Source organism: Rhinolophus sinicus, chromosome 5, assembly GCF_057876585.1.
Source record: "Rhinolophus sinicus isolate RSI-liver-muscle chromosome 5, RSI-T2T, whole genome shotgun sequence".
Taxonomy (NCBI): Eukaryota; Metazoa; Chordata; class Mammalia; order Chiroptera; family Rhinolophidae; genus Rhinolophus; species Rhinolophus sinicus.
In genome coordinates, this window is record NC_142505.1 from 10,516,777 (window position 1) to 10,542,101 (window position 25,325).

Below are 25,325 nucleotides of genomic sequence, written 5' to 3' on the forward strand. Positions count from 1 at the left end.
TTAAAAAAATTTTTTCTTCATTCTGCTTAATTTGATTTAGTTTGTTGTTTTACCTAACCCCTCTTAATTCTATTTTATGAATAATTTCTTAGACTAGATTCCCTAGCTCTTCTGTTGAAGTTTTCATTGTGGCAATCATTGGTAATTTCCAAGAACTCTTTCTGGTTTTCTAATTGTTCCTTTTTCATGAGTGTCTGTTCTTACTGTATGAATGCAAGATTTTTTTAGTGCTCCGTAAGGCTTGCATTTTTTTTAAATTGGGGAATATTGGGGTGTTTCTCCAGGGCCCATCTGCTCCAAGTTATCGTCCCTCAATCTAGTTGTGGAGGGCACACTCAGCCCCAAGTCCAGTTGCCATCCTCAATCTTTAGTTACAGGGGATGCAGCCCACCATCCCATGTAGGAATCAAACTGGCAACCTTGTTGTTGAGAGCTCGCGCTGTAACCAACTGAGCCATTCTGCCGCCCCTCTGGCAGCCCATTGTCTTCAGTTGAGTTGTGGAGGGTGCAGCTCACTGGCCCATGTGGGAATCGAACTGGCAACCCTGCAGTTCAGAGCTCATGCTCCAACCAACTGAGCCATCCGGCCGCCCCAGGCTAGCATTTTTTCAAACCTTTACTTTCGTTCCCTGAATTGTCTGTTTCCTCTGGGGTCCATTTTCTTCTTTTGAACCCTAGGGTGCGTGTGCATAACTGTGTGTCTGTTTCTCTTTTTCAATGAAGCCTTTTCTAAGTGTCTGGTGATTCTTCGCTATCTTTTCATATTTGAGATTTAGCCAGTGGCATGGCTGGCTCAGGATCATGATATAGGTGAGGTTTTCCTAGAGACAGAGGCTGTTTTATGATGGATGAGTGAATGTGTGTCAGAATATCCTGCTCACCCCCCAAAAGGAACACTGTTGCTGAGATCCCATATCCTGCCCACCCGCGCACCAAGAAAATTCACTTAATTTCTTTAGAAAAGACCTCTTTTGTGTGTGCATGTGTGTGTGTGGTACATGTGTTTTGACATGTGAATATGTGCATCTGAGGGTTACTTAAGCCATTTGCACACAGGGCTGTGGGAGAGAATGAGCGTCTCTCTCAGTGTTCCCATCACCAGGAGAGCAATGTTCAGGTTAGGAGCCATTCCCAGGTTTCATTTACCTAGGCAGCGTCTTCCATAGTTGAAGCTACCTCCGTGTGGGCTCTAGGCTGCAATTCCCTACACTCAGTTACATCATCCCATACTCTTTCATCGACTTTCGGGTTTCCAGAAATTTGTAGAAATTTCCCATGTGCTCATGGTCGCCTTCTCATTTCCTTTGTTATTAGGAACTCGTGCCTCCCTGTATTTCTTTGCTGTTCTTTTGATGATTTTTCCAAATGGATATGAGAGATAAATGGGAATCTTCAACCTCTCTTGTTAAACCAGTGTGTGTCCTTCTTTTGTAAACTGTTTTATGTAGTAGTCTATAACGTGCCGGATTTCTAATCCCGTGCTGCCACTTATCGGCTGTGTGACCCTGAGCAAGTTGTTTAATCTCTGTGCCTCAGTTTTTTTTAAATAGAGACAATAGGAGTACCTACTCCATAGGCTTGTAAGGACTAAGTGAATTACTATATACGAAGCCCTTAGAACAACTTGTGGCATAAGTAAGCCCTGTGTAAATGTTTTCTGTATTATGTGTAGGTTGTGGCCTAGTTGCTTGTGCGCCTACTCCCTGCTGGGTTTCACATTCTCTGAGTGTGTTTCTCTGAGTGTGTGTTACAACAGTGCCGTGCCAGGTCTCCCAGCTTAGTCATCTGAGCATGTGGTGAGAGTGTCTCCATAAAGATGGACTTTGCTGGGGTGGGGTGTGCGGTGGAGCACACACGTCCTAGGTGTCCGTAGAGACAACAGATAACATTCTTACTATTGTACTCTCCCACCAACTGTGGGTGTGAGCATTCGCAATGGTTTTCATCTTTTTTCCAAGCTGATAGACAAATAGGAATGGCTAACGCCCTTTTGTACCTCAGTTACAGAGCTACAATAATAATCAAATCAACAGATTAAATTAAATTTGTACTTAGACTTCCTAGTACTCCTGAGGCGTGGAACAAGGGCTGCCCTCACTCGCCAGGAGTGTGTTTGACGCAAGGCGGGCAGAGGCTGGGATGGCCCGCCCTGGTGGCGGAAGAGTCAGAACTAATCGGCTGGCCTGGAGCTCGTCCCTTCCTTCCAGTCCTGGCTGCGCCCTCACCGACTCCCGCCAACCAGGGTGGAGCTTTCCCAGGCACAAAACGCATGAGTGGAAGCCCGAGCAAAAGCTCACAGCACATGGTGCTAGTTCAGAAGTCCCTTCGTCACGAGGGTCCTACTCAGAATCCGCAGTCCACCTCACCTCTCAGCGATGTCACCTCCCTGCCCCTGTTCACCCTCTCCCTGCCCTGAGCTGCTTCCCCATAAGTCATTCTTCCATTGGGGCCCATAGGCAGCTATTTCCACGGGTCCCTCTGGACCTGTATTTCTTCAGCAACAAGCCTTCCCGCACCCCCAGCCTCTTCACTGAAGACTCTGCCTGTGGAAACCCTGCCCCCTCCTGAATGGTGCCATCCGGATGTTACCCACGGTGATGCTCTGGCCTGTGGCCCTCCCTTTACTACAGAAATACCTGGGCTGCAGCTGGGGTCTGAGTGCAGGCCCAGGCCTTTTCTCTCAGCTCAGGGCTCCTGAGGAGATTTCCCACATCCAGAATTCTCCCATTCTGGCTGCCAACAGAATAAACAAAAGATGTAAATGACATGGTAGCAGGACATGGCGGGTGGTGGTTGGACAGAAGGAAAAAGAGAAGTGCCACACTCAGTGGGGTGTGCCGTGACCAGCCAGCCATTGCTCTAGGAGCATCTAATAGCCTTTGGGCTAGAGTTTACCCGCCTTGCCCTGAAAGGTGCTGCCACTCTCCTACCATGTATAGATATTCTCCCCAACTCTGTGCAACTCTAGGGGCTGAGAGGCTTTGTCTTACCCTGGCAGAAACATAGGTTCAGAATCTCCTGGCATACAAGGAATTGGTTTATGTTTAATGCGAGATTTAATACTCCTCACTTCCTGTCCACTGCCTCTTCATTTGGTGTTAATGGGAGTTCATAGTTCGTAAAAGAATTCATGTGGAAATATTTTCTATGTAGAAATAGTTTCCAAAAATGTTATTGTTACAGTAAGTAATAGGAGGAGGTAGAGGAATTTTGTGGCGTATATCAAATTATTTTGGCTTAAGTTCGAAAACTTTTCAGAGTTGTGTTGTCTTGTGCTAAAAATGTCTTTCCTAGAAGTGAACAACAGGTATCGTGGAATCTTTGTTAAATTTCTCCTTAGAACAGATTTTTCTAAAAGAGATTTGCCTGCCAGGTGCTCTCTGAATCTTGTTGAATAATAGTCTGCATTGTAAGGGATCTCTTGACAAGGGCGGCATTTATAACAGGTCTCCAGGGGTTTAATATTTTTATTTTACAAGTAACAAAGGTGACCATCCACTGCACAGTGGAGATGTGTCCTTGTCTCCCCTTTGATAGGTAATAAGCCGGGAGCAAAATGAGGCTTCCTGACCCTTCTTCCAACATTCATTCATCCACTGCCTCGGTTGCCAGGAACTCAGTGGCACTGAATGAAAGGGAGGCAAAGAAACCTGAGTGATCATTCCCCATCACACCAACACTCCCATGGGAGTAGAAGCCGGGCGGGCGGACTTGAGTCTCGGATGACCGGCTTACGAGCCCCTTAGGCCCCAGATACGCCACTGGAGAGCTCTCCCTGTACACTGAGCGTCGCAGCTGGCAGCTTCTCGGATGCATCAGTTAATTTGATTGCCACCTGCTGCTGATCTCCTCCCTGCAGTTGATATTATTTCAGAATGTGAGTTTTAGTTTAGAGATGGGAAACGAAAAGCATGTTCTGAAGTAGGAGCCTGTAGGAAACATATATTTATTCCAAAGTGAAACATGAGCACGTTTTTGCAATAAGCTCTACCTGTCAGGCTAAGTAAGCTCTGCTTTGTGTAGTTAGCAGTCTGCTAAGAGGTATTTGATGCGCTAAGTTACTCATCACAGTGTCAAGTTCAATTCTGTGGGAGGTTTTTTGTTGTGTTTTTTTTTTTTAACCTATTTTTCTCTCTGAATTTACTTCAGAGAGATCATTAGATCTAATCAAAGCATGATTAGACCTTTACTCTTCATTAGCTACAGCACTAGTTAAGTTAGCTATGGCAACTGTTATCCTAGTTACTATTAAATACCACGCACAAGTTGAGATGATTGGACCAAAACATGTCAGGTGTATAGAATGGTGATATACTGTTGGGTGCATAGTCATGCTACATGGTAGATGTCTCTGGAGTAAGATTTACAAGTAACAAATACTGGACAGCTTCGAGTATGAAAACGTGTGCCTACTGATTGGGTTTCATTCATAAGAACATAGCTATTCCCTTCCCCGGTGACTACCACCAGCTCAAGTACACAGAATCAAGTCGGTCCCACTCGATTCATGGCAAAGGCATCTTTGGTTGTATTTTATTTTATTTAATCCCACTTCAGTGGCCCTCCTGCTACATAGGCACCCATGCTGCTATATTTAGTGTATATCATTCTCTTCCACTCATTTACTGAAATTATGTTGTTTTGTATGTGTGTTTAAATTTATGTGCATGGATTTGGGCTCTGAATCTCTAATTATTTTCCTCTCAGTATTATGTTTATGATATCTATGCTGCTCTACAGAAGTCTGTTCTATTGCTTCATACTGCTGCATAAATTTCTTTCTTCTGAATCTACCAAACGTTACTTATCCCTCCTCCCAGTGGTGAGCACCTATTCTGCCTCCGTTTGCTCCCAAAGCCATCGCCACATAAACATGCCCGGCCTGATACTGGCTCCCTTGTGGCTGTGTACAAAAGCTTACACTGAAGCACAAGTGGAGAAAATGCCCAGGTGTAGCAGATGGTTAGCACCTAGAAGGTAAAAAGTAAATGTAATATAAAACTTTGGGGGCTTTAAAATATACACATTTTGTATAAAAGATGACATTCACAAGTGCAGTTGAAATGACTGCTAATTACAAACCGCTCTGTCTGAGGATCTATTTTTGCAGCATCCCTCTCCTTCTCTCCTGATGACTGCAGGTGTTGGTGACTGTTGCTTCTTGCTGAGCACCAGATTCCCAGGAAGGCAGCCAGCCCAAGTTACCTGAGGAGTGGGCAAAAGTAGCACGTCAATTTCTATTTAAGGAAATTAGTTATTTCATCATGAGGCAGGTACTTAAGTATTTTTTTTTACATGTTACATTTTCTTCGCTTTTCTTCATTTCCATGCGCCAACAGAGTTAACTCAACTCTGTGTTCCTGCTGCACTTGACCTTGCTCTAGAATCGCCTGCTTGGAGTCTGTTAGTCTACAGAGGGCATACTGCCCCGTGCCCCAGAAGATACTATCATTTGTTTTCCATATGTCTCCATTTTTGTGCCCTAAGACCTTGAGTCAGAGTCTGGTGCCAAAAAAGAAAAACAGATTTGAAACCAACGTTTGATTGATTATTTTACTATTATGTGTGGAAATTTTGCAAGAACCACTTATTTACTCAGAGCCTCGGCGGGGAAGAGCAAGCATGCAGCACCCATGCAGCTCCGGTAGGGGCCCTCAGGTGGTCAAAGTGGAGAAGAATCAGCAGCCAGTTAGATCAGTTAAATTCAGCTGGTCCTTAGGGGTCAGTGGGACGAAAGATGCTCAGGGAGATGGTCCTCTGTCCTGCTGACCAGCCGATTTCCGGTCTGCCTCACCCCAGGTCACTCGCCCCCATTCCTTGAGGACTTTAGAGCCTGGCTGACTGACCATCACTCTCTGCAAACTCTCTCACTAATACACATCCCCAAAGCAGCCAAATTCCTTAACCTCTCTCCTGCACTGATCTATCTGCCCCCTGAACTCAGCCCCTCACCTCCAGGCACCCCCAAACCTTGTCACTGCCACAAAGCCATGTGACTGGCCTCAGTTGAAATTCCTAACCACTGACCTCCAACAGCCCGCTATGCTGCCTGGCAGTCATGCATCTTTTCTTGGCCCGTTCTCTGTCCTGCTCTCCTAGACGACAATTTCAGATGCCTTCTCTTCTCAATCCTCTAGTACCTCCTTCACCTCCCTCACTCTCAGCTGATGACCTTGCTTCCCACTTGACTAAGAAAATAGAAGCATCAGGTGAAAACTCGCATCAGCTGTACCGCTTGCATCTGTGCCCATGTCTTTGACCTTCTCTCCGTTACTCCGGGGGAACCATGTCTGTGACCCGCTAAGGACATGTCCACCTCATGAACTGGATCCCGTTCTGTCGCATCTCTCAAGCACATGCCCCGGCATCCTCCGCACTCTCACCTGCATCACCACGTTCTTCTGTGGGATCATTTCCATCGGCCCATGAATGCGCCGTTCTCCCTCCTATCAGGACCTCACGTCTTCCTCCAGTTTCTGCCCCTTTTTTCTTTTTGATTGTAGTTCCTTTTAAAAAATTGTCCACGTTCACGCTCTCCAATTGCTCTTCTTCTGTTTTCTCTTCAACCGTAACTCCACCAGAACACCACTTCTCACCGTCACTAGTGACTGACAGGCTGCTAACATCTGTAAGGTGTTATGTCGCAGGCCCCCTCTCACTTCACTCCCCTCTCCTGGAAGCACTTTTCTTCATCTGACTTCCAGGACCCTACATCACCTGACTCTCCTCCTGCCTTTCTGGCCAGTCTTTAGTGTTTCTTTCTCCCTTACTCCTTCCCACAACTTCTCTTTCTGTCTTACCTTTCTCTCGTCTTCTCTTTTTTGTGTGCGTGGCTCTGTGTGCTCGTGCATGTGTTGTGTTGTGTGTCTGATCCATTCACTGTCTCTACGGGTCAGACTGTCTCGGGCTCCGTTTTGGAATCTCCTGTTGATCTCATTCGTCCCTCAGGCGATCCTGTCTCATCTCAGTTATAAGTACCATTTAGATGCTTTTGAATCTCAAGTTTTTATTCATAGCTCTATAAATGCAACTGCCTACTTGACCTCTCCATTGGGGTTCCATGTCTCAAAATTAATATTTCCAAAGGTACGCTCTTTTGTATTGAGGTATAATTGACACCCAACATTATATTAGTTTCATGTGTACAACATAATGATTCCCTATTTGAATATATTGCAAAATGATCACCACATAAGTGTGTTAACATCAGACACCATAGTTACAGAATTTTTTTTATGATGAGAACTTTTAAGATCTACTCTCTTGGCAACTTTCAAATATGCAATACAGCATTAACTATAGTTGCCATGCTGTACCTTACATCCCCATGACTTAGCTGATTTTGAGACTGGAAGTTTGTACCTTTGGACTCCCTTCACCCATTTCACCCACCCCCACTCCCAACGAGCAGCTCCCAAAAGACTAGCTCTTTCTGCAGACCTTTCCGTCTCAGTCAGCGGCAACTTCACACTTCCAGTGCTTACGCACAAGCCACCACCATCTCTTCTCACAGTTATTACATAATCTCCTATCTCCCCTGCGTCCACCCTCCCCCGCCTGTGTCTAGTCTCAACCCAGCACTGGAGCGATTCTGTTAATACCCTTAATCGTGTTGTGTTACTCATCCACCCAGAAGCCTCTGACTGGTTTCTGTCTCAGTGTCCTCACAGTGCCTTATGAGACCCTGCAGGATCCGGCCGCATGTTCGTGTCTCTGCCTTTATCTTCATCTCCTCTCTCCTTCGTTCATTTCACTCTAGACATACTGGCCTTGCACTGTTGTCCATGAATAGCCAGTCAGCCTGCTCCTCTGGGCTTTGATGTTAGCTTTTCCCTCTGCCTAAAATGCCTTCCCCTCAGAGGGCAGCTGCCCAGCTCTTTACTTCCTTCATGTCTTTAGAGACTCACCTTCTTGGTGTGATCCTTTCTGCGGTGTGATTTCAAATTCCACCACCTGGTCAGCTTACAAATCTTCCTCCAGTGCAGCCATCAGATGCAGCCCCATCTTGCAGTGGGACGCCGAAGTCACCTTCCTTGTTCTGGCCCATATATATTTATGTATGCCTATCCTGGCTATCCTGGCTAAATTTTAGCCCCCACCCAGCACTACATATCCCATTCTTTGCTTCATAAGTGATACTTGTCATTCTCTGGCATGCTATATATGCTACTTAGATTTAGCAGAATGATCTATCTCCTCCATAAAGGTGAGCTTTAGTTCAGTTTTGATTCTGCGACACCTAGAACAGTGCCTAATACGTCGTGGCGCCCAGTGAGCATTTATGATGAATGAATCCAGATAAGCAGTCACCTTAAGGAGAATGCACTGTGATATTGGCATAGGACAGATTTATACACCAATGGCATAGAATTGAGAGTCCAGAAATAATCCCTTACATATGGTTTTCAAGACATATGGTGCCAAGACAACTCAGTGGGGGAAATGATGGTCTTTTCAACAAATGGTGCTGGCACAACTGGATAGCCACCTGTAAAAGAATGAAGTTGGACCCCTACCTGATACCATATACAAAATTTAACTCAAAATGCATCGGAAATCTAAATGTAAGAGCTAAAACTATAAAACTGTTAAAAGAAACATAGGTGTAAATCTTCATGACCTTGAATTAGGCAATAGTTTTTTTAGATATGATACCAAAAGTACAAACAACAAAAGAAAAATAGATAAACTGGACATCATAACAACTTAAAGCGTTTATGAAATGCAAAATTTGTACTTCATAGGACACCATCAAGAAAGTGAAAAGACAAGAAGGAGAAAATGTTTGCAAATCATACCTATCTGCTAAGGGACTTATATCTAGAACATATAAAGAACGCAGTAAGAAAAGACACATATTTATTTTCTATTTTGGGTTATCATGCAATACTACTTTATTTTGTTGTTCAAATTGTTCCAGATTTGGCCACTGAAGGCTCTTTTTGTTGGCTCCTGTGTCTCTTTGACATACTGCATTATTGCATGCACACTTGCATGTGTGTCTCTTTTTGAGCATTCCCTTACTTTCTGGCGCTAGAAGATGTTCCAGGTTCATTTGTATTTCCTGGCCCAGTCCTAGAATCAGCTATTTCTCCAAGGAGCTCTGGGTTTTGTTTTGTTTTATTGGAAAATTGTATTAGAAACCCAGATCTGTGTGCATCCTTTACTTTTAACCCGAATCGTTATCATTAAGATGGATTTCTTGCAGGTATCATACAGTTGAGCCTTGATTTTTACCCACTCTGATATTCTCTTTTAATTATTTAGACCATTCACATTTAAAATGATTGTTGATATAGCTGGATTAATATCTACCATGCTTTTAACTGGTTTCTATTTGTTACATTTTTTTGTTTTGTTTTGTTTGTTTGTTTTTTTTGCCTTTTTCCTGCTTTCTCTAGTTTTACTTAAGTGTTTTATGTGAATCCGTTTTATCTCTTTTCTTAGCCTATCAGTTGTGCTTGTAAAAAGTCTTAGTGGTTGTCATAGAGTTTAAAACATACATTTTTTAACTACTCTAAGTCTGTATTCAAATAATATTATACCACTTCACATGCAGTGCTGGTGGTACCTTCAACAAAGTATTCCCAATTCTTTGCTCTTGTTCCTTATGGCATAGCTATCACTCATTTCACTTATCCATATGGTATAACCAACCACCCAATACATTGATACTGTTATTGCTGATATCTGTTAGATCAATTAAGGTTGAGAAAAATAAAATGTTTTATTTTACCTTCATTTATTCATTCTCTGACACTTTATTTCTTTCTGTAAATCCAAGTTTCTGACCTACATAATTTTCTTCTGTCTGAAGAACTTCTTTTAACTCTTCCTGCAGCACAATTCTAGTGGCAATGTATCATCATTCATCCTCTCTCTCTCTCCCTCTCTCTCTCTCTCTCTCTCTCTCTCTCTCTCTCTCTCTCATCAGAGACTTATAAAATAACTTCTAGAAAGTATTTCTCCCTCACTCTTAAAAGATGATTTTGCTGGATAAAATGATAGTTTGGTGGGGATTTCTTTCTACATTTTAAATATTTCACTTCATTCTCTTTTTGCTTGCATGGTTTTTGATGAGAAGTTGGCTCTGTTCTTACCTTGGCTCCTTACAGGCAAGGTGTTTTTCTCCTCTCTGACTTTTCTCTAGATTTTCTCTTTGTTTTTGGTTTTTCTGCAGTTTGGATATGATATGCCTAGTATTTTTGGTATTATCCAGCTTGTTGTTTTATCAGCTTCTTGGATATTTGATTTGGTGTCTGTCATTAATTTTGGAAAGTTCTCAGCCATTATTTCTTCAAATATTTCTTATGTTCTATTCTGTCTTTATTCTCCTTCTGGTATTACAATTATGCACATGTTACACGTTTTGATATTGTCCAGCACTTGTTGGATATTTTCTTCTTATTATTATTTTTCTCTTTGAATTTCAGTTGGGGAATTTCTTTTGACCTATCTTCAAGATTGCTGATTTTTTCTTCAGCTGTATCTAGTCTGCTTATGAGCCAGTCAAGGCATTCTTTGTTTCTGTTACAATTTTTTTGACTTCTTACATTTCATTTTGATAGTTTCTTAGATCTTTCTATCCCTCTGTTTACATTATCCATTTGTTCTTGCATTTTGTCTACTTCCGCCTTTAGAGCTCTTAGCATAGTAATCATAATTATTTTCAATTCCCTGCCTGATAATTCTAAAATCTACTATGTCTAAGTTTGGTTCCGATGATTTCTTCATCTCTTGAGAGTATGTTATTCTCGATGTTTGGCATGCCATGTCATTAGCTGTTGAAAGCCCAATATGCCGTATCAAGCAATAGCTGCTGAAGGAAATAGGCGTTTAGTGTGAGGCCTGTCGTGTGAATCTAGCTAGGATTTGGGCTATGTTCAGTGTTTATTTTGGCTATAGACACCGGAGGCTTTCAGTTCCTCTAGTGTCCTTGTTTTTGTCTCCCCCATCTATGTTGGGCTTCCCTATGTTCTCCTCCTCAGAGAGAGTCTGTGTCTTGTGCCCTTGTAACTGGAACCCACTGTTGTTACACTGGAGCCCTGTGGTCTTTGATAAGGTGTTGGGACAGGATGCATTCTCTAACCTTGTGATTAAATCTGTCATTTAGTGCAGCTGTGTTTCAGGGCCGGGAGCTCCACAAGTATCTCTCCAGGTTTATAGCGTCTCCCACCCCTTTCCCCTTCCCCGGCTGCAGTGTTCCTACTCTATTTCCTGGAAGCCCAAGCCCTGTTGACTAAGTTTGTTTTTGCCCTAAGTGAGACAGGAAGGCTGGAGGGGGCTGGAGCAGGGAGGAACTTTCTTATTCCAGCTGGAATCAGGAATTCACCCTGGCAAAATCCTTTTCCCTGGAGAGTAAGCCTTTGTTATGGAGAAGACCCTGAACAGTATTTCATAATGCCTACTCGTCTTCCCCCCTGCAGAAGGCTTGAGGAGATCCTTGTATCCTCACCATGAGAGCGTGGTAGGGTTCCTGGAGGGAGAGCCTGGTAGGGTTCCTAGGGGGCCCCCCAAGACTGCAACCTTCGGTGGTTGCTCACTCATGTTAGTCACACGCAGCCAACAGCAATTCATCAGAATTACCATTTAAGGGTTGCTGCCAGTTGATACCTCCAGCAGCGTCTGTTCTAGTTGAGTAGCTCTTGGTTGCTATATATCTCTGGATACACCTGTCTCTCCAGAGTTTGGGATTGTGATTTGCCCTCAGTTTCAGGTCCAAGAAAAGTAGTTGATTTTCAGTTTTCCAGCTTTCTCTTGTTGTATTAATAGGAATGACAACTTCCAAGCTCTTTACATGTTAGAACCGAAACCAGTAGTGCTCATAAGTCCTTTTTTTGAGGAAATTTTATTTTGTTTGTTATAAATTTGTCAGTTACAGAAATAGTAAATCGAAGCATATGTTCAGTAGTAAAAATGCTAAATCTTGCTCCAGGGAAACGTATGAAGCAGAATGTTTCAATAACGAAGCCAACTAATTATTTGCTCAATAATTAGCAACAGCAGCAGTGAAAGGTCCACAGTGCAATGGGCTGAAATCTAGCACCTCCCACCACCCTCCCAGTCTTTTAGGCGTTTTTCTCTGCAGATGAAATTTTCTCATGATAATGCATCTGAGGTGCAGCCTAGGACCTTTCTGTCCTCCATCGCGCAGTTCATCAGCAGACGCCGCTGGTGTGGTTTGGTGCTTGAGATGTAAAGCCCGTTATTTCCTGGCACATGTTCTCAGTTTGGAAGTATATTTTGTAGAAACATTTGTTCAGAAGCACTTCTCCTGAAACCGCAGACAGTGGCACTGTGGTCTTCAGCAGAACATTCATATATGCAGAGAACCAGTATTAATTGGATTAGAATGAAGACTTACAAAGAGCAAAAGTAAGAGGAGGCGCTTTCTCTTTTTATTCATAAACAGATACCATCTGATTTTTAGGAGGCTCCACTGAAGGACACTCGCGTTCTCTGCATAATTTCTTTCTTCAAAAGAATACCTGGTTAGTTAATTACCACTAAGGTCCAGAGGTGCAAACTGAGCTGAAGGTGGTCAGAGAGACCAATTTGACAAAACAGTAATGTGTAACTTCAGAAATTAGCGTTTCTGTCTCTTGACTGCTCACCATGTATCAGGTATGACAGTAGGCATGTCCCACAAGGAAAGTGAGGCTCAGATGCCTCACTGACTTGCACAGATCCTGCAGGAGCTGTCTGCACGGATCACTGTCTGACTCTTAAGCTTGTGCCCTCCCCCCACCGCCACTTGTTCACAGAGACCACCCGGAGGCTCGTGTGGGTGCAACAGCAACGCGTGGAGGGGAGAACCTAGGACGTCACTCACAGTTCTGAAACTGAAGGTCCATCTCTTGCCCTTGAAGTGATTAGCCTTAATGTAAGGGCTTTCTCAGGTTCTCTCAGCTCCAAAATGTCTGCATTCCTGAGAGGGCCTGTGGGGGCGGAGCCCCAGAGAGTAGTTTCCAGGCTCTCGGCCTCACATAGAAGGTGCTGGCTCAGGTAGTAAATGGCCAACTGTGATTGCATGGCCATCAGCTGTGGCTAGTTGGCCGTCAGCTGTAACCAGTGAGCCATTGGCCACGAATATAACTGCTGTGGCTACGCTAGGAGAAAGAAGGAAGAGAGAGAAAGAGAAGAAGGATGGGGCTAGCAAGGAGATGGCAGCTGGGCTGGCAAGCGTGGATGGCGGTTTGCGGACAGTGTGTATCCAGCCTCCAGTGAGAGTATAGTGCCGCCAGAGAGAATAAAGTGGTATGACTCCCCTACCTATGGCTCCGTGGGTGTTCCTTTTTGGCCTCACCATATCCTGCGTTCTTGTATGGGGAGCGGGAGCAGAGACCCTGCAGGCCTCCCAGCATGACAAATGGCGCAGCGAGCAGGGTCTCCCGCATGACAGGGCCACAGGTATCGCTGTCTACCAGGCTGTCCTTACATGGGAGCTCTTAACCTCTATTTCCTTCTCTACATACGCAGTTGAGCTTCATAGTCAGCATAGTAAGAGGACAAGAAGACAGAGCCTAGGGCGAGGGGGAAGAAGCCACACCTGGCGGAGATGGGCTCGAAGCCCCAGGCCCTGGAGGGGGCACATTCCAGAGGCCAAGTCCGGATAGGCCTTGGCAACTGGAAGGTGGTTCAAAGCGGGCAGGTGGAACCAAGGAGAAGGACAGAGCTTTTGCTCAATAGTGTAAACGAAATGCCAGGTATCTACTTCATAACTGGGACTCAAGGAAGTGTTATTGTATGTGACTAGTTATCAACTCATTTGTTTCTGTACTGAACAAATTGTTCCCATGGCCATAGCACCTAAATGAAAAGGAAAACAAACAAACTAACTAACTAAAAAGAAAACAAAAGACTTAAAGGGAACGAGACAAAGTCTGTGAACAGAGAGCCACCCTGGGGTCTCGGCCTCATGTCACGTATGTGCCGGGAGCCATGACCGTATCCCAGCATCCCCACAGCGAAGGGGGAAGAGCTCCTCTTGTTCCTGTAACCTGGCATCCTCACGGCCACTGGGCCTTCGAGACGTCAAAGATTCTTCCAGTGTCCACTGTACCCCTGTATCTCTGACTGTAACGAGTGTTTGGGGAGGCCAGGAGGTACGGGACAGTTTAGTGGGTTCTGGACTGCATCTCAGAAGGAACAACAACTTCGTTTGCTACATTTCACCACCTGGAGTCTCCTGAACCCCGCCCTCCTCACCTCTGTCACTGAGCAGACAAGCATTAGGCAGGTGACTTCATGAGGCTGATGTGTGTCCTCCTGGTGTTATGGAAGAGCCACCACCCTCACATGGCCCCTGGAGTGCATTATGGCTAGGCTGTGTGGCTAATGATTTAGAAGTTACAAATGGGTGTTTCTCCAATGTGATTTAAATTCTCACTTGATGGTCCAATTAAAGTAAATAAAGTAAGTATATAGTGAAATGAAACCTCAATACTAGGGTATCACTTTGCTACTAGGCCTTAGAGAACATTTCTGGCACACAGTTAAATATTGCTTGGTTCTTTCCTTGTCAAGTGATCAAAATAATTGTTGGAAAAACAAAACAAACTCCAAATAAAACATAACCCTCCTCCAGATTGCACTTCCTTTCTCAGTCATCAAGTCTGGCCTAGACACTGCTTTGCACATGAATTGTGGCTCAGAATAGGAGGAGAACACGCTTTACACACGTAAATTGCTTTAAGGCTGGACAGGATGTGTTCTTTAGGGACACAGGGGTTGTCAACGCTCTGACTGCCACCCCACTGACAAATGGCAGCCCCATCACTGGGGTCCTTCCCCTATTGAGGAGCCTCTTCTGTTAGAGTCCCAACAATGGAGATTATACTTTGAAAGGGAAGAGCTGATGAGGCATTCAGTTTAATTTATTTGTAACCCTTTAAATTATTTCCTTCTATTCATTTGGTCTCACTGGCATCTTTTTTAAAACACACTCTCCTATCAAGTGGTGAGATAGAGGAAGAGAAGGTAAAAAAAAACACACACACAAAAAAACCTCTTTGTGTTTTTACAGTAATCAGTTACTCTTATCTTGCTCATTGTTTTAATTGACTCTCCTAAGATTTTCCCACTGCTTTTTTTAGATTTCAATTTTCCATTAACTTTTTAAGCCCAATTCCTCATTCACTTCGCCGATCTTGAGAAGTGAAATAGCCCATGGGGAGGGACCAGAGGTCCAGGCTGTTTGCAATGCTGGCTACTCCGTCATGCCCTGTGTGCACCCTCAATGCACCAGGTGCCAGCCTTAGTTGGGAGCATAGTGTGCAGCTGTTGCAGGTGTTGTCCTGCCCCAGCTGCATCTCTCAGAGCCCTTCAGTGACCTACCAGCTGTTAGGATCTGAAGACCCTGTGCCTCCTTTGAAACTCCAGAGAAGATTCCAATTCGTTGTGTTATTGAGACAAAGCCAAATTTTGTGATGCTTTCTCATCTATTTGCATGGAATATCTTTTTTCCATCCTTTCACTTTTATCCTGTGTGTGTCCTTACTTCTAAAATGAGTCTGTTGTAGACAGAATATAGTTGGATCTTTTTTTTTTTTAATCCATTCAGCCACTCTATGTCCTTTGATTTGGAGCTTAATATGTTTACATTTTAAGTAATTACTGATAATAACAAAATTACTATTACTTTTATTAATTGTTTTCTGTATGTCTTATAGTTATTTTGCCCCTCTTTTCCTCTCTCGATGCCTCCCTTTGTATTTCATTGACTTTTTTGTAGTGACTTGCTTTGGTTACTTTCTCATTTTTCTTTTGTGTGTCTTTTATAGATAGATCTTTGTGGTGACCATGGAGAGTACTTAAAGCCTCTTATAGTTATAACCATGTATTTTTAACTGATAAAAACTTCAGTCACATCCAAAATATTTACTCCTTTAAACCTCCCCCCAATTTATATTACTGATGTCACAAATTATGCCTTTTTATATTATGTATTCATTCACAGACTTTTATATTTATTTTTATGCTTCTATTCTTTAAATTTTAGACTAGAATGAAAAGTGATGTACACACCACCATTATAGTATTGCAGGATCCTGTATTTGTCTATATATTTACCTTTACCAGAGAGTTTTATATTTTCACATGCTTTTGTGTTACTGTCTAGCATCCTTTCCTTTCACCTTCATGGACTCCCTTTAGCATTTATTGTTAGGTAGGTCTGGTGGTGGTGAATTTTCTCAGCTTTTTGTTTATCTTGAAAGGTATTCATTTCACTTTCATGAAGGACAGTTTTGCTTGATATAGCATTCTTTCTTGGCAAGTGTATTCTTTCGGCACTTTGAATATATCATCTCACCCCCTTCTGACCTGTATTATTACTGCTAAGAAATCCTCTGATAATCTTATGGGAGCTTCCTTACGACATTTATTTCTTGCTGCTTTCAAGAGTCTCTCTTTGTCTCTTGACAGTTTGATTGCAGTGTGTTTTGGTGTGGACCTCTTTGGATTCATCTTAGTTGGAGTCTTTTGAGCTTCCTCAATTTGCATGTCCATTTCCTTCCTCAGATTTGGGGAATTTTGACCCTTACTTCTTCAAGTAAGCTCTCTATCTCTTTCTCTCTCTTCTCTTTCTGAGACAGCCATTATGCATACATTGATCTTCTTGTTGGTATCCCTTTAGTCCCTTTGGCATTCTTCATCTTTCTTTATTCTTTTTTTGTGCTTCTTACTCTATAATTTCAAGTGATCTGTCTTCAAGTTCACTGAGTCTTTCTTCTGCTTAATCGAGTCTACTGTTGAACCCACTAGTGAATTTTTCAATTAGATTATAGCATTCTTCAGCTCCAGAATGTCTGTTTGGTGCTTTTTTTTAATAGTTCTATGGTTTTATAGTTCTACAATTTGTTGTTATTTTCATTTTCTTTACATGCATTGTTTTCCTGATTTTGGTTAGTTGTCTGTGTTCCCTTATAGGTTGTTGAGCTTCTTTAAGATGATTATTTCGAATTTATGACAGGTAATTCACAGATCTCTGTTTCTTTAGGGTCAGTTGTTCAAGAGTTATTATTTTCCTTTGAGTTTGCAATGTTTCCCTCTTTCTTTATATGCCTTATTTTTTGCTGAGACTTGGCATTTGAAACAATGAACACCTCTCACAGTCTTTATGGACTAACTTTGTACAGAGAAAGACCTACATCAGTCAACTAGAGACCTGGGGATATCTTAAACCTTTTCTGAGGATGTGTCTTCTCTGGGCTCGTACATGGAATTTCTCAGTGAGGAAGGTTAACAAGTTTCTTTTTCAGCAGTTCATAATCTTCAGTCTCTCTGGTTTCTATCTGTAGTAATGTAGGTGCTCTGGTACTTTAGTAAGCCCCCAAACTTTCCTTCGTTCTTAGCCATCCCCAAGCATCTGAAGTATGCCAGGTCCTCCCCAGCACTCTGAGTCTAGTGAGATAGAAACCAGTCCCTAGGGCAGTTCCCTGGAAACCTGGAAAATTGGGCATAGGTCCCACTCTTCTCTTTCCCTCCTTAGGGAGAAGCTAAGAGTTAGGTTTTGTCTCCCAATTGGGTTGAGCTATGCCAGCTTGAAGGAAGGGCTATAGTAGGTGAAATCCAATGGCTTTTTTTTTTTTTTTTTTTTTTTAACACATTTTAATGCAGCTGTTCTTGGCTTTGTGCTTGCCTGGGGTACTAAGACTTCTTAACTGGTTTCTTTAATTCTCATAAAGGGTTTTTGGACCATATGTTTCTGTTAAGTTGATGTCTCTGTGAGAGAACAATGTTTTGGCCTTCTATTCTGCCATCCTGCTGACATCACTGTGGCCTTCAGGTCTTTAGTACTAGTCTGGCATGACCTTAGGCTCAGCTTCTCTCTTGGGCCTAGCAACCCTAAACAAGGCACTCTCCTAGAAAGAAGATCACATACTTTCTTTAAAGGACAAGTTGTCTGGTGTTAGTGCAAGAGTAGAACCTGCAGTTACTCTGTTACAAGGTGGCATGAGAAAGGGCTCTCTATGGTCCCAGCTTTTCTGAAGACAGTTTTTTAATGCATTCACTTCAGTGCTGACTTTCTGGACCAATGCTTCCTTTTGTCGGGTTGAATCTAACATTGGAACCTCCCGAGGCTCCTTTGGAAGGTCCTCCCTTTGCCTCAGGAAACTTGAGCTGCACTTTCTGCCCCATCAGTCATATATTCAGAAATGCTGGCAAATTCTCTTTCCAGTCTTTTTTTTTTTTTTTTTTAGAATATGTATTCCTGTCATTTCATGGGACCCTGGGGGGAGGGGAGAGGTGAGGAGTGGAAGAAGTAAGTAGAAATGCATGCTACCATCTTAAAATGAAAATTCCTAAGGTTTTTTTCCTTAGAGCCTAATTCCATATATTTTTTTCAATTTCTTATTAATTGGCATTTGGCATGTAATTTGTCTGGTAATCAGCAGAGGATGCTTTTTTGAAGGAGTTTCTTTTATTTGTCAGTGGGTGGGTTCTGAATGGAAAGAAGTACCGTGGCAGACATACCACTTGTAGAAATCAAATGAGGTTTTCAGAATTTCAAGAATTCAACTCAAATTTGCATTTTCTGTGTCAGAAGGGAGGGTTGGGGGCACACAGCTATAAACACAGCTGCTACTGTCAATCATATCATGAGTCTTCTCATTTTTGCAAATAAAATGGTTCCACTCACTCTCTATGCACCTGGCATGAGACTCCCAAGAGTTTGACAGCCCTGCAGTGACCAAAGGTGAGCGACGTGCTGATGGCAGAGTAGGTAGTACTTTACACTGGCACCGGAAAACATTTTGCTTCTGAGTGCTAATTTTCTCTGGTCCTACTTTTTTTTTTCTTTCCTAACTAAGACATCCTATAATCATTACTTGACGCATATTGTTATGGAGAGCCAACTTCTTTGTATTTATTGGTTTTAAAATTCTGCCCATCTCCCCTCTCCCCACTGTTTCTTTTCTCCTTTACTTTGTTTAGGATATAATTTTGTGAGTTTTACTTTAAAAGAAGATTGTTGGTGAAGACTCATAATCATGGCCCAGAAATGATCTACTCTTTTCATAGACAGGCTATGGAAAGCCAACCCAACTATTCATTTTGAGTATGTTTTTCTTCAAATCTGTGCAGATTCGTATTTCATCTTGGGTTTTCTTTTATTTACGAAACAAGTAAAAATAGCTAGAATGCTTTTTACAGGTTTTTTTGTGTGTTTTTTTTTTTTCTCAGCTCAGTTAGCATAAAGCAGTTCCCAGCCTTGAAACAGATTTGCTGTATGGAAAATATAAACAAGATTTTTAAAATTGATCTTTTGAAACACAATGCTATAAATGTTATTTAGGTTTCCAGGCTAGACCACAGAAACTTTCTTGATCCATGATGATGCTCCAGTTGAATTCTGGATTCTGGGTGCAAGAAACCTATAAGAAGAAAGGATGGGAGGTAGCTGGATGTTCCTTTCCTGACCATTGGGACAATGTTGACTCTCTTCGGCTTCTCTTTACCCCACTTCTTTGAAGTTGGTACCCTTGTGCTGAAGCTGCTGTGGTGTCTTCCTCACCCCACTCCCAAGTGCTCAAGGCTGTTGGGGGTGGGAGCAGGACAGAAAGAGTTTGCTAGCACCAGCTCATTCAATTGATTAACAGGCATCTGTGACGGGTGAGCTCCTTACCCCTTCCAGGGGTGTTTGCATTCTCTAAAGATGATGGTGTTAAACTAAATAAGCCTGTCATTCGTGGTACTTCTGGGTGTGTAGCAAAGTTGGGTTGGGGGTGGGTGGGAATCACCATGAAAGAAGATTTGGGGAGGTAAGGAGACGGTAGAAGAAGACCACCATCTAAGCTGTCTGGCCCCGCATAAGGTTTCCCTACGTATTTGCAGGAGTGAATACGAAATGATTGCTTTCCCCAGCTTCCTTGATTCCTGGACTCCAGATTTAAAAAGCCAGGCTGTCTGAGCTGCAAATTGTCTGGTTTCAGTCTATTTACTGGCATATGGACAGTCGTGGTGAGGTTGAGGGGTTTGGAGCCTGGCAGGGCATGTGTAATTCATTTGTTAAGTGAGGAATCCCTGTGTTCTTTTTCACATGTGTTGTTTTTATTCCCTACAAAAGTAATGCATGTCCATTAAAGACTAAAGATAAAGAGATTGCCCATAGTGCCAACACTCAAAGAAATCCATTGTAAAGATGTTATAGTTCCCTCCAATTTAGTTAATACAGTTGGCATTTTTGGTTTGTTCTGTGAGACACATGGTTTTTTTTTCTGCTGAGGGTTATAATTATCTGTTTTGGGAAAAGATACTTGATGGTTTATGATTAAGTCTGTAAAAGAAAAGTGAGAACACTCTGTAATTCTCACCTGTCCATCATTTTAACACGTTGCATACGGATCACGAGAATCTTCACGAGGGATTTAAACCCCGCCGTCAGCAACGTGTTAAGTATTGTATATTCTGAACAACAAATTTCTTTAAAAGTTTTTTCTCTTCAGTTCCAAGTTAGTGCCTCCAAATACTTTTGTTTCCTGTGGTCAGCTCTTCCTCATTGGCAGTGACAATGGCAGACCACCTGTCTATAGCTAAGCCCCTGCCTTGCACGGCAGCCTGGCTTGGTGCTTTAGAACTTCTCTTTCCAGGATCTCCACTTTCTACCATTCTCTCGGTTCCTTCTCCAAAGCATTTCAACATATTCAAGACTTACACCTTTAGGAACCAGACACCTGGCTATCTCCCGTGTCATACCGCTCCTTCCCAGCCTGACTTTCAAACCTTTCTCCAGCCCTGCTTCCCAGTCCCTTCTCCGCCAACTGTGGTCTTGCTTCTGTGACCACCACTCAGCTGAAACCACTCCCACTAGAGTCACAAAAGGCTTCCTGGTGGTTAAATCCAAATGTTCTCCTCAGGCTTCATGTACTTGACCTTCCAACACCCATCTTGACTGGCTTCTTTCTCTCCTCTTTTCTGTAACTCTGGAGCCTCCCAGATTTCTGCCTGCCCCCACCTCCTCCTTCTCAAGCTTCTTATCGAGCACGTCCCCTCTTCTCATCATGCCTGTTTCTATTCCTCCAGTTCCATCCTATGCCCTCGTCTCTCCTCGTCTCCTCTTTTCTCTCTCACTGCACAGCCTTGTGAATCTTGTCCGTTCCCATGGCTTTATTTGCCACTTACACCCACACCGTTTACCCCCAAATCTCTGCGCCCGGCCCCGTCTCCCTCATGAACTGCAGACAGCCCCCATCCCACCGCAGGTGAACGTGTGCACTTAGACGTGTCATGGACGTCTGGAAATCCACAGACCCCTCGCACCCCATGCTCATCATTTCAGTGGAGGAGTCGTAGCGGCTTCCCACGTCTTCTGCCAGTGAGCCCTCTGGTCATCAGAGGGAGCTACAGCCCCACTGCTCGTCCGCGCGCTCCATCCAGGCCACCCTGCTGGCTTGCCTGCACTTCTGCAGCCTCCTGCCTTGTCCACGCGCCAGGCCACAAAGGGAGAAATCTGACCATGTCAGTCCTGCGTTCCTGCCTTCAGTGTCTCGTCACTCCGCAGCCTGGTTACGTGCCTCCTCTGTCATCTGGCTCCTGCTCGTCTCTGTGGCCCCTTTCTTCGACCCCACCATCCCTTGTACATTTGTTCTCTCAGGAAACACTCCTTTCCTTGCTCACTAACTCCTTCCATCCTTCATGTGTCTGCTCGCCCTTACTGTTTCAGGAAGCCCTCTCCGACCTGCTGAAAACTGGATAATTGCTGGCTCCTTATATGGACCCCCAGCAGTAACCACACACGTGGCATTATGCTGGCCCATAATTCCTCACCTCGCCGTCTGGACTGTGAGCCGAGACATGACTTCTTTCACTGTGTTGTCTTCAGCCCTGAGCCCATGTACAGTACGTTAGTCATTATTAAACATGAGAGGGTGGGCACAGCGCTGCTGCCCTTGGGCTTTCGGTGGTCCTGGAAGCCAGCTAGAGAGTGCACATTTATGTGGGTCGCGTGGGGCTCTAAAGGTGCACAGCCCTGGAGCTGTCAAGTGGGAAGTTCAAACCTTGAAATAAGTAGGTCTCCTAAGGAACTACTTTGCAAATATAATTCAAAAGGAACTGATTTCTCTACTTATAGGCTTTTAAAAATGCTTATTATAAAATACTTTTAGGAAAATAAACTACAGAGAATTACTCATAAAAGCTTATTGCAATATAACCAGTGTTTTCACCAGTTAAAATGGCTTTCTTTTTTAAACTAATATTGTCTAATAAATAGCAAGTTTTTTTCAATTCATGAGAGTTTAATGGACATTTCATGGGGAAACCGGAAGCACCACAGTATGAGACAGCCTTGCTCATCACCCACTAGCCAGTCCGGTTCCCACACAAGAGCTGGCACGTCTTACCGGCACCTGACTTTCAACGGAAGACCCAGTGGGGTCTTTATTCTCACTAATTCCCACTGGGACTCCAAGGAAGAGAAAATGGGTATAGATCGGTTATGAGAGATGGGAAGGGGTCAGTGATTGAGTCATGGTGGGGCTCTGGCAACTTGAGGACACACCGTGTCTGAAAAATACGGGTACACTAATTTATTTCTTCTGTAATATTTTCACTGCAGAGGTTACGTCTTATATGACGTAGTATCTCAATACTCTAATGCAATGAAATAATTGCACAGTATACCTTTTTCTGAATTACTCATTTATTCTTTGTAGATTATATTCAGGTTCCTATTAATTCAATTCAATTGGTCAATTGAATTATAACATATGATGTCAGCTGATCCACGCTGCAGTAACTGCTTGTTTTCTCACAATAGACTCCAAATCAATATCTTCCGGTGTCTTCTTTGGTCATGGCAGTTACATTTCAGTGAGGGCTACCATCCCTGGTCTACTCCAGATCTCCTGTTGGTGCCAGGCAGTGCCTGGCCTGCCCTGGGGCTCTGCCGGTTTTCAAGTCTTTGAATTGAATTATTGCTTGTTCTGCTATGATGCTGACTTCCTCGTTAGTTCATGCTTCACCCAGGAGATATCCCCATGTTATTTATCCTTCATCCTCCTTTTGAAAATATCATAGCAAGTAATTCATTTAATTTTTTTCAGCTGTCTTCTTTTTTTTTGTCTGTAATTTAATGCAACATTTCTTAGAGTCTGTTCCATCTCCTTCACTGATTTTCGTAATGCCTTTTAATTACCTTTAAAAATTATTTCACAGCTTTTAATGTTTAGTAATTCATGCTACCATCCAAGAGGCCACTCCAGTCTCTTGATCGTTCAGGTTTCTGTGGGTATTGATCCTGGATCACAAAATGATGCTAGAATTGGAGATACATCAGTAGGTCAAAGCTTTGCATCTATTAGGTTGGTGCAAAAGGAATTGCAGTTTCAAAGGTTAAAAATAATTGCAAAAACCACAATTCCTTTTGCACAAACCTAGTAAGAGCAGGCTTACTGGTGAAAGCAATTCTGTGGGCTCATTTCTGTTCTTCAGAGAAAGAAGTGTGATTCTAAACCTCACGTCATCATGTTATAGAGAACCTCTTGTGATGTTGGGGAAGAAGGGAAATAAAATGGCCAAGTCCTTAGTTTCTCATGTTGTAATGGATACACTGTACATATTATAAAGGATACACTGTACATTTCTGTATCCCTGCCCCATAGTATTTGGAGTCAGCAGCATATGGTAATGCATTACCATCAATCCATCCATCAGCATTTATCGATTATCCTTTTCATGAAAAGAATTACACTATTGAGGATGCAGAGAATTCAAGGCAGCTGATGTTTAAGATACATGTAACGTTTCGTGTAACTCACCCTGAAGCACAGCACAAGGAAAGATGTTGCAGGGCAAAGAACGGAGTGACTGTTAATATGTGCTAAGATACAGCGGGAATTAAGACACAGATAGCAAAAAGCACTGTGGAAGACTTTCCAGAATAAACTTGTTTTTTTCTGTAAAACACTGAGGGTAGCATATGGTATCAATTTAAGGGAGTAACTGATTTTAAAAAGAATAAAGCAACGTAACTCAATAATTACTGAAAGGGCTACAGTGGGGTGGATTAAATATAACTCATGAGCCTGGTTGATCTTTGATATATCACAGACCAGTAATTAGAAGTTGCCCAAGATTAATGAGAAGGATCACAGATTGCTTAGGTACTAATTTGTTTCCCTGCACATGTGGTCTAATGTGTCACATCAACATGCACTCTTTCTTGTTTCCAGCACGCACTCCTGGCTGTAAAGTTTATACTTGCGTTTGCCATACCCGATAAACCACGGCACATCCAGATGAAACTGGCCAGATTGGAATTTGAGTCTTTGGAAGCACTGAAGCAGCAGGTAAGGGCAGCTGTCCTGAAAGTACATGTATTTCTTTATCAAATGCCAGATGTAATGCAGAGGATTCACTACTAACCTGTCCTTCAGCCTTAAAGTGAGCAGTTTAAATAAATACAGAAGACTCCCGTTGAGGATAACAAAACCAAAATCCTAATAATATGAGCAACACATAGGTTTAAAGAACTAAACGAAGGAAAATAAAAGTATTCAAGCAATGTTAAATGAAGACTAGAGCTGGCATTCAGCAAAGTAATAAGACAGAGATTCCCAACAGTCACTGGGGCCGCTCCCCACAGTGTCCAAGTGTGCCTTCTGCAGCAGCACTAAGCAAGGAGACGTGAGTAAATAGAACGCTGAGTATCTTGCAGAGAGCGAGAGAGAATAAGAAAGTGTGAGCAGAAGCAGCAGAAATGCCACAAAAGTAGAAACCTCGTCTCAATGACTTCCACATTTCACAAGAGAGACAGGGAGAGAGAAAGAGAGAGGATAAAATGCCATGCTGGAATTCACCATTTTGGTGATTTTCCACCTGTAGGAGATGAGAGTGGGGAGACAGAGGATTCCTAGCTGCCCAGCGCAGGGTGTCTCAGGTGATACACAGGAATGTAACCAATGAGAAAATCAACAAGGCAGTGTCATCTGAGGGGAGTAGCTCTGGGCCCAGGATCTCTCTGACCCACACAGCCCTTTTGTCTTTTGTTTGGGGAGCTGGGAGGAAACATGTGAGGAGAACCCACCCAAGCTGAGCCCCTGACAGAAGCGAGGACTCCAAAGCCAGTGCACCTGGTGGGGAAACCCCACATTGGAGCAGAACGCACCCTGATTGGGTGGAGTGACCCCAGAATAAGATGAGTGGCGAGAGTACAGAGCAGGGGGAGAACTCCAGTCTGCCAGCCAGGTCTGCGCTCATGGCTGTCATAGACGGTGAGAGGACTAAATGCCCTGTGCTTCCTGGGGGTGGGGCAGGCCACGTGGACCAGCCGGTGTGTTTGCATCTTAAATCCAAAGCCAGCATCAAGCACCAGAAGCCCT

General features: G+C 43.3%; 1 protein-coding gene across 1 annotated transcript in view; it reads left to right on the plus strand.

The window, feature by feature from the left end:
• ANO10 (anoctamin 10) overlaps positions 1-25,325 on the plus strand; it is a 149,326-nt gene that overhangs the window by 83,230 nt on the left and 40,771 nt on the right. Inside the window, exon 12 of the mRNA XM_019724110.3 lies at positions 24,177-24,293. Coding sequence (XP_019579669.2) covers positions 24,177-24,293 — 117 coding nt within the window. The remainder of the gene's footprint in view (positions 1-24,176; positions 24,294-25,325) is intronic.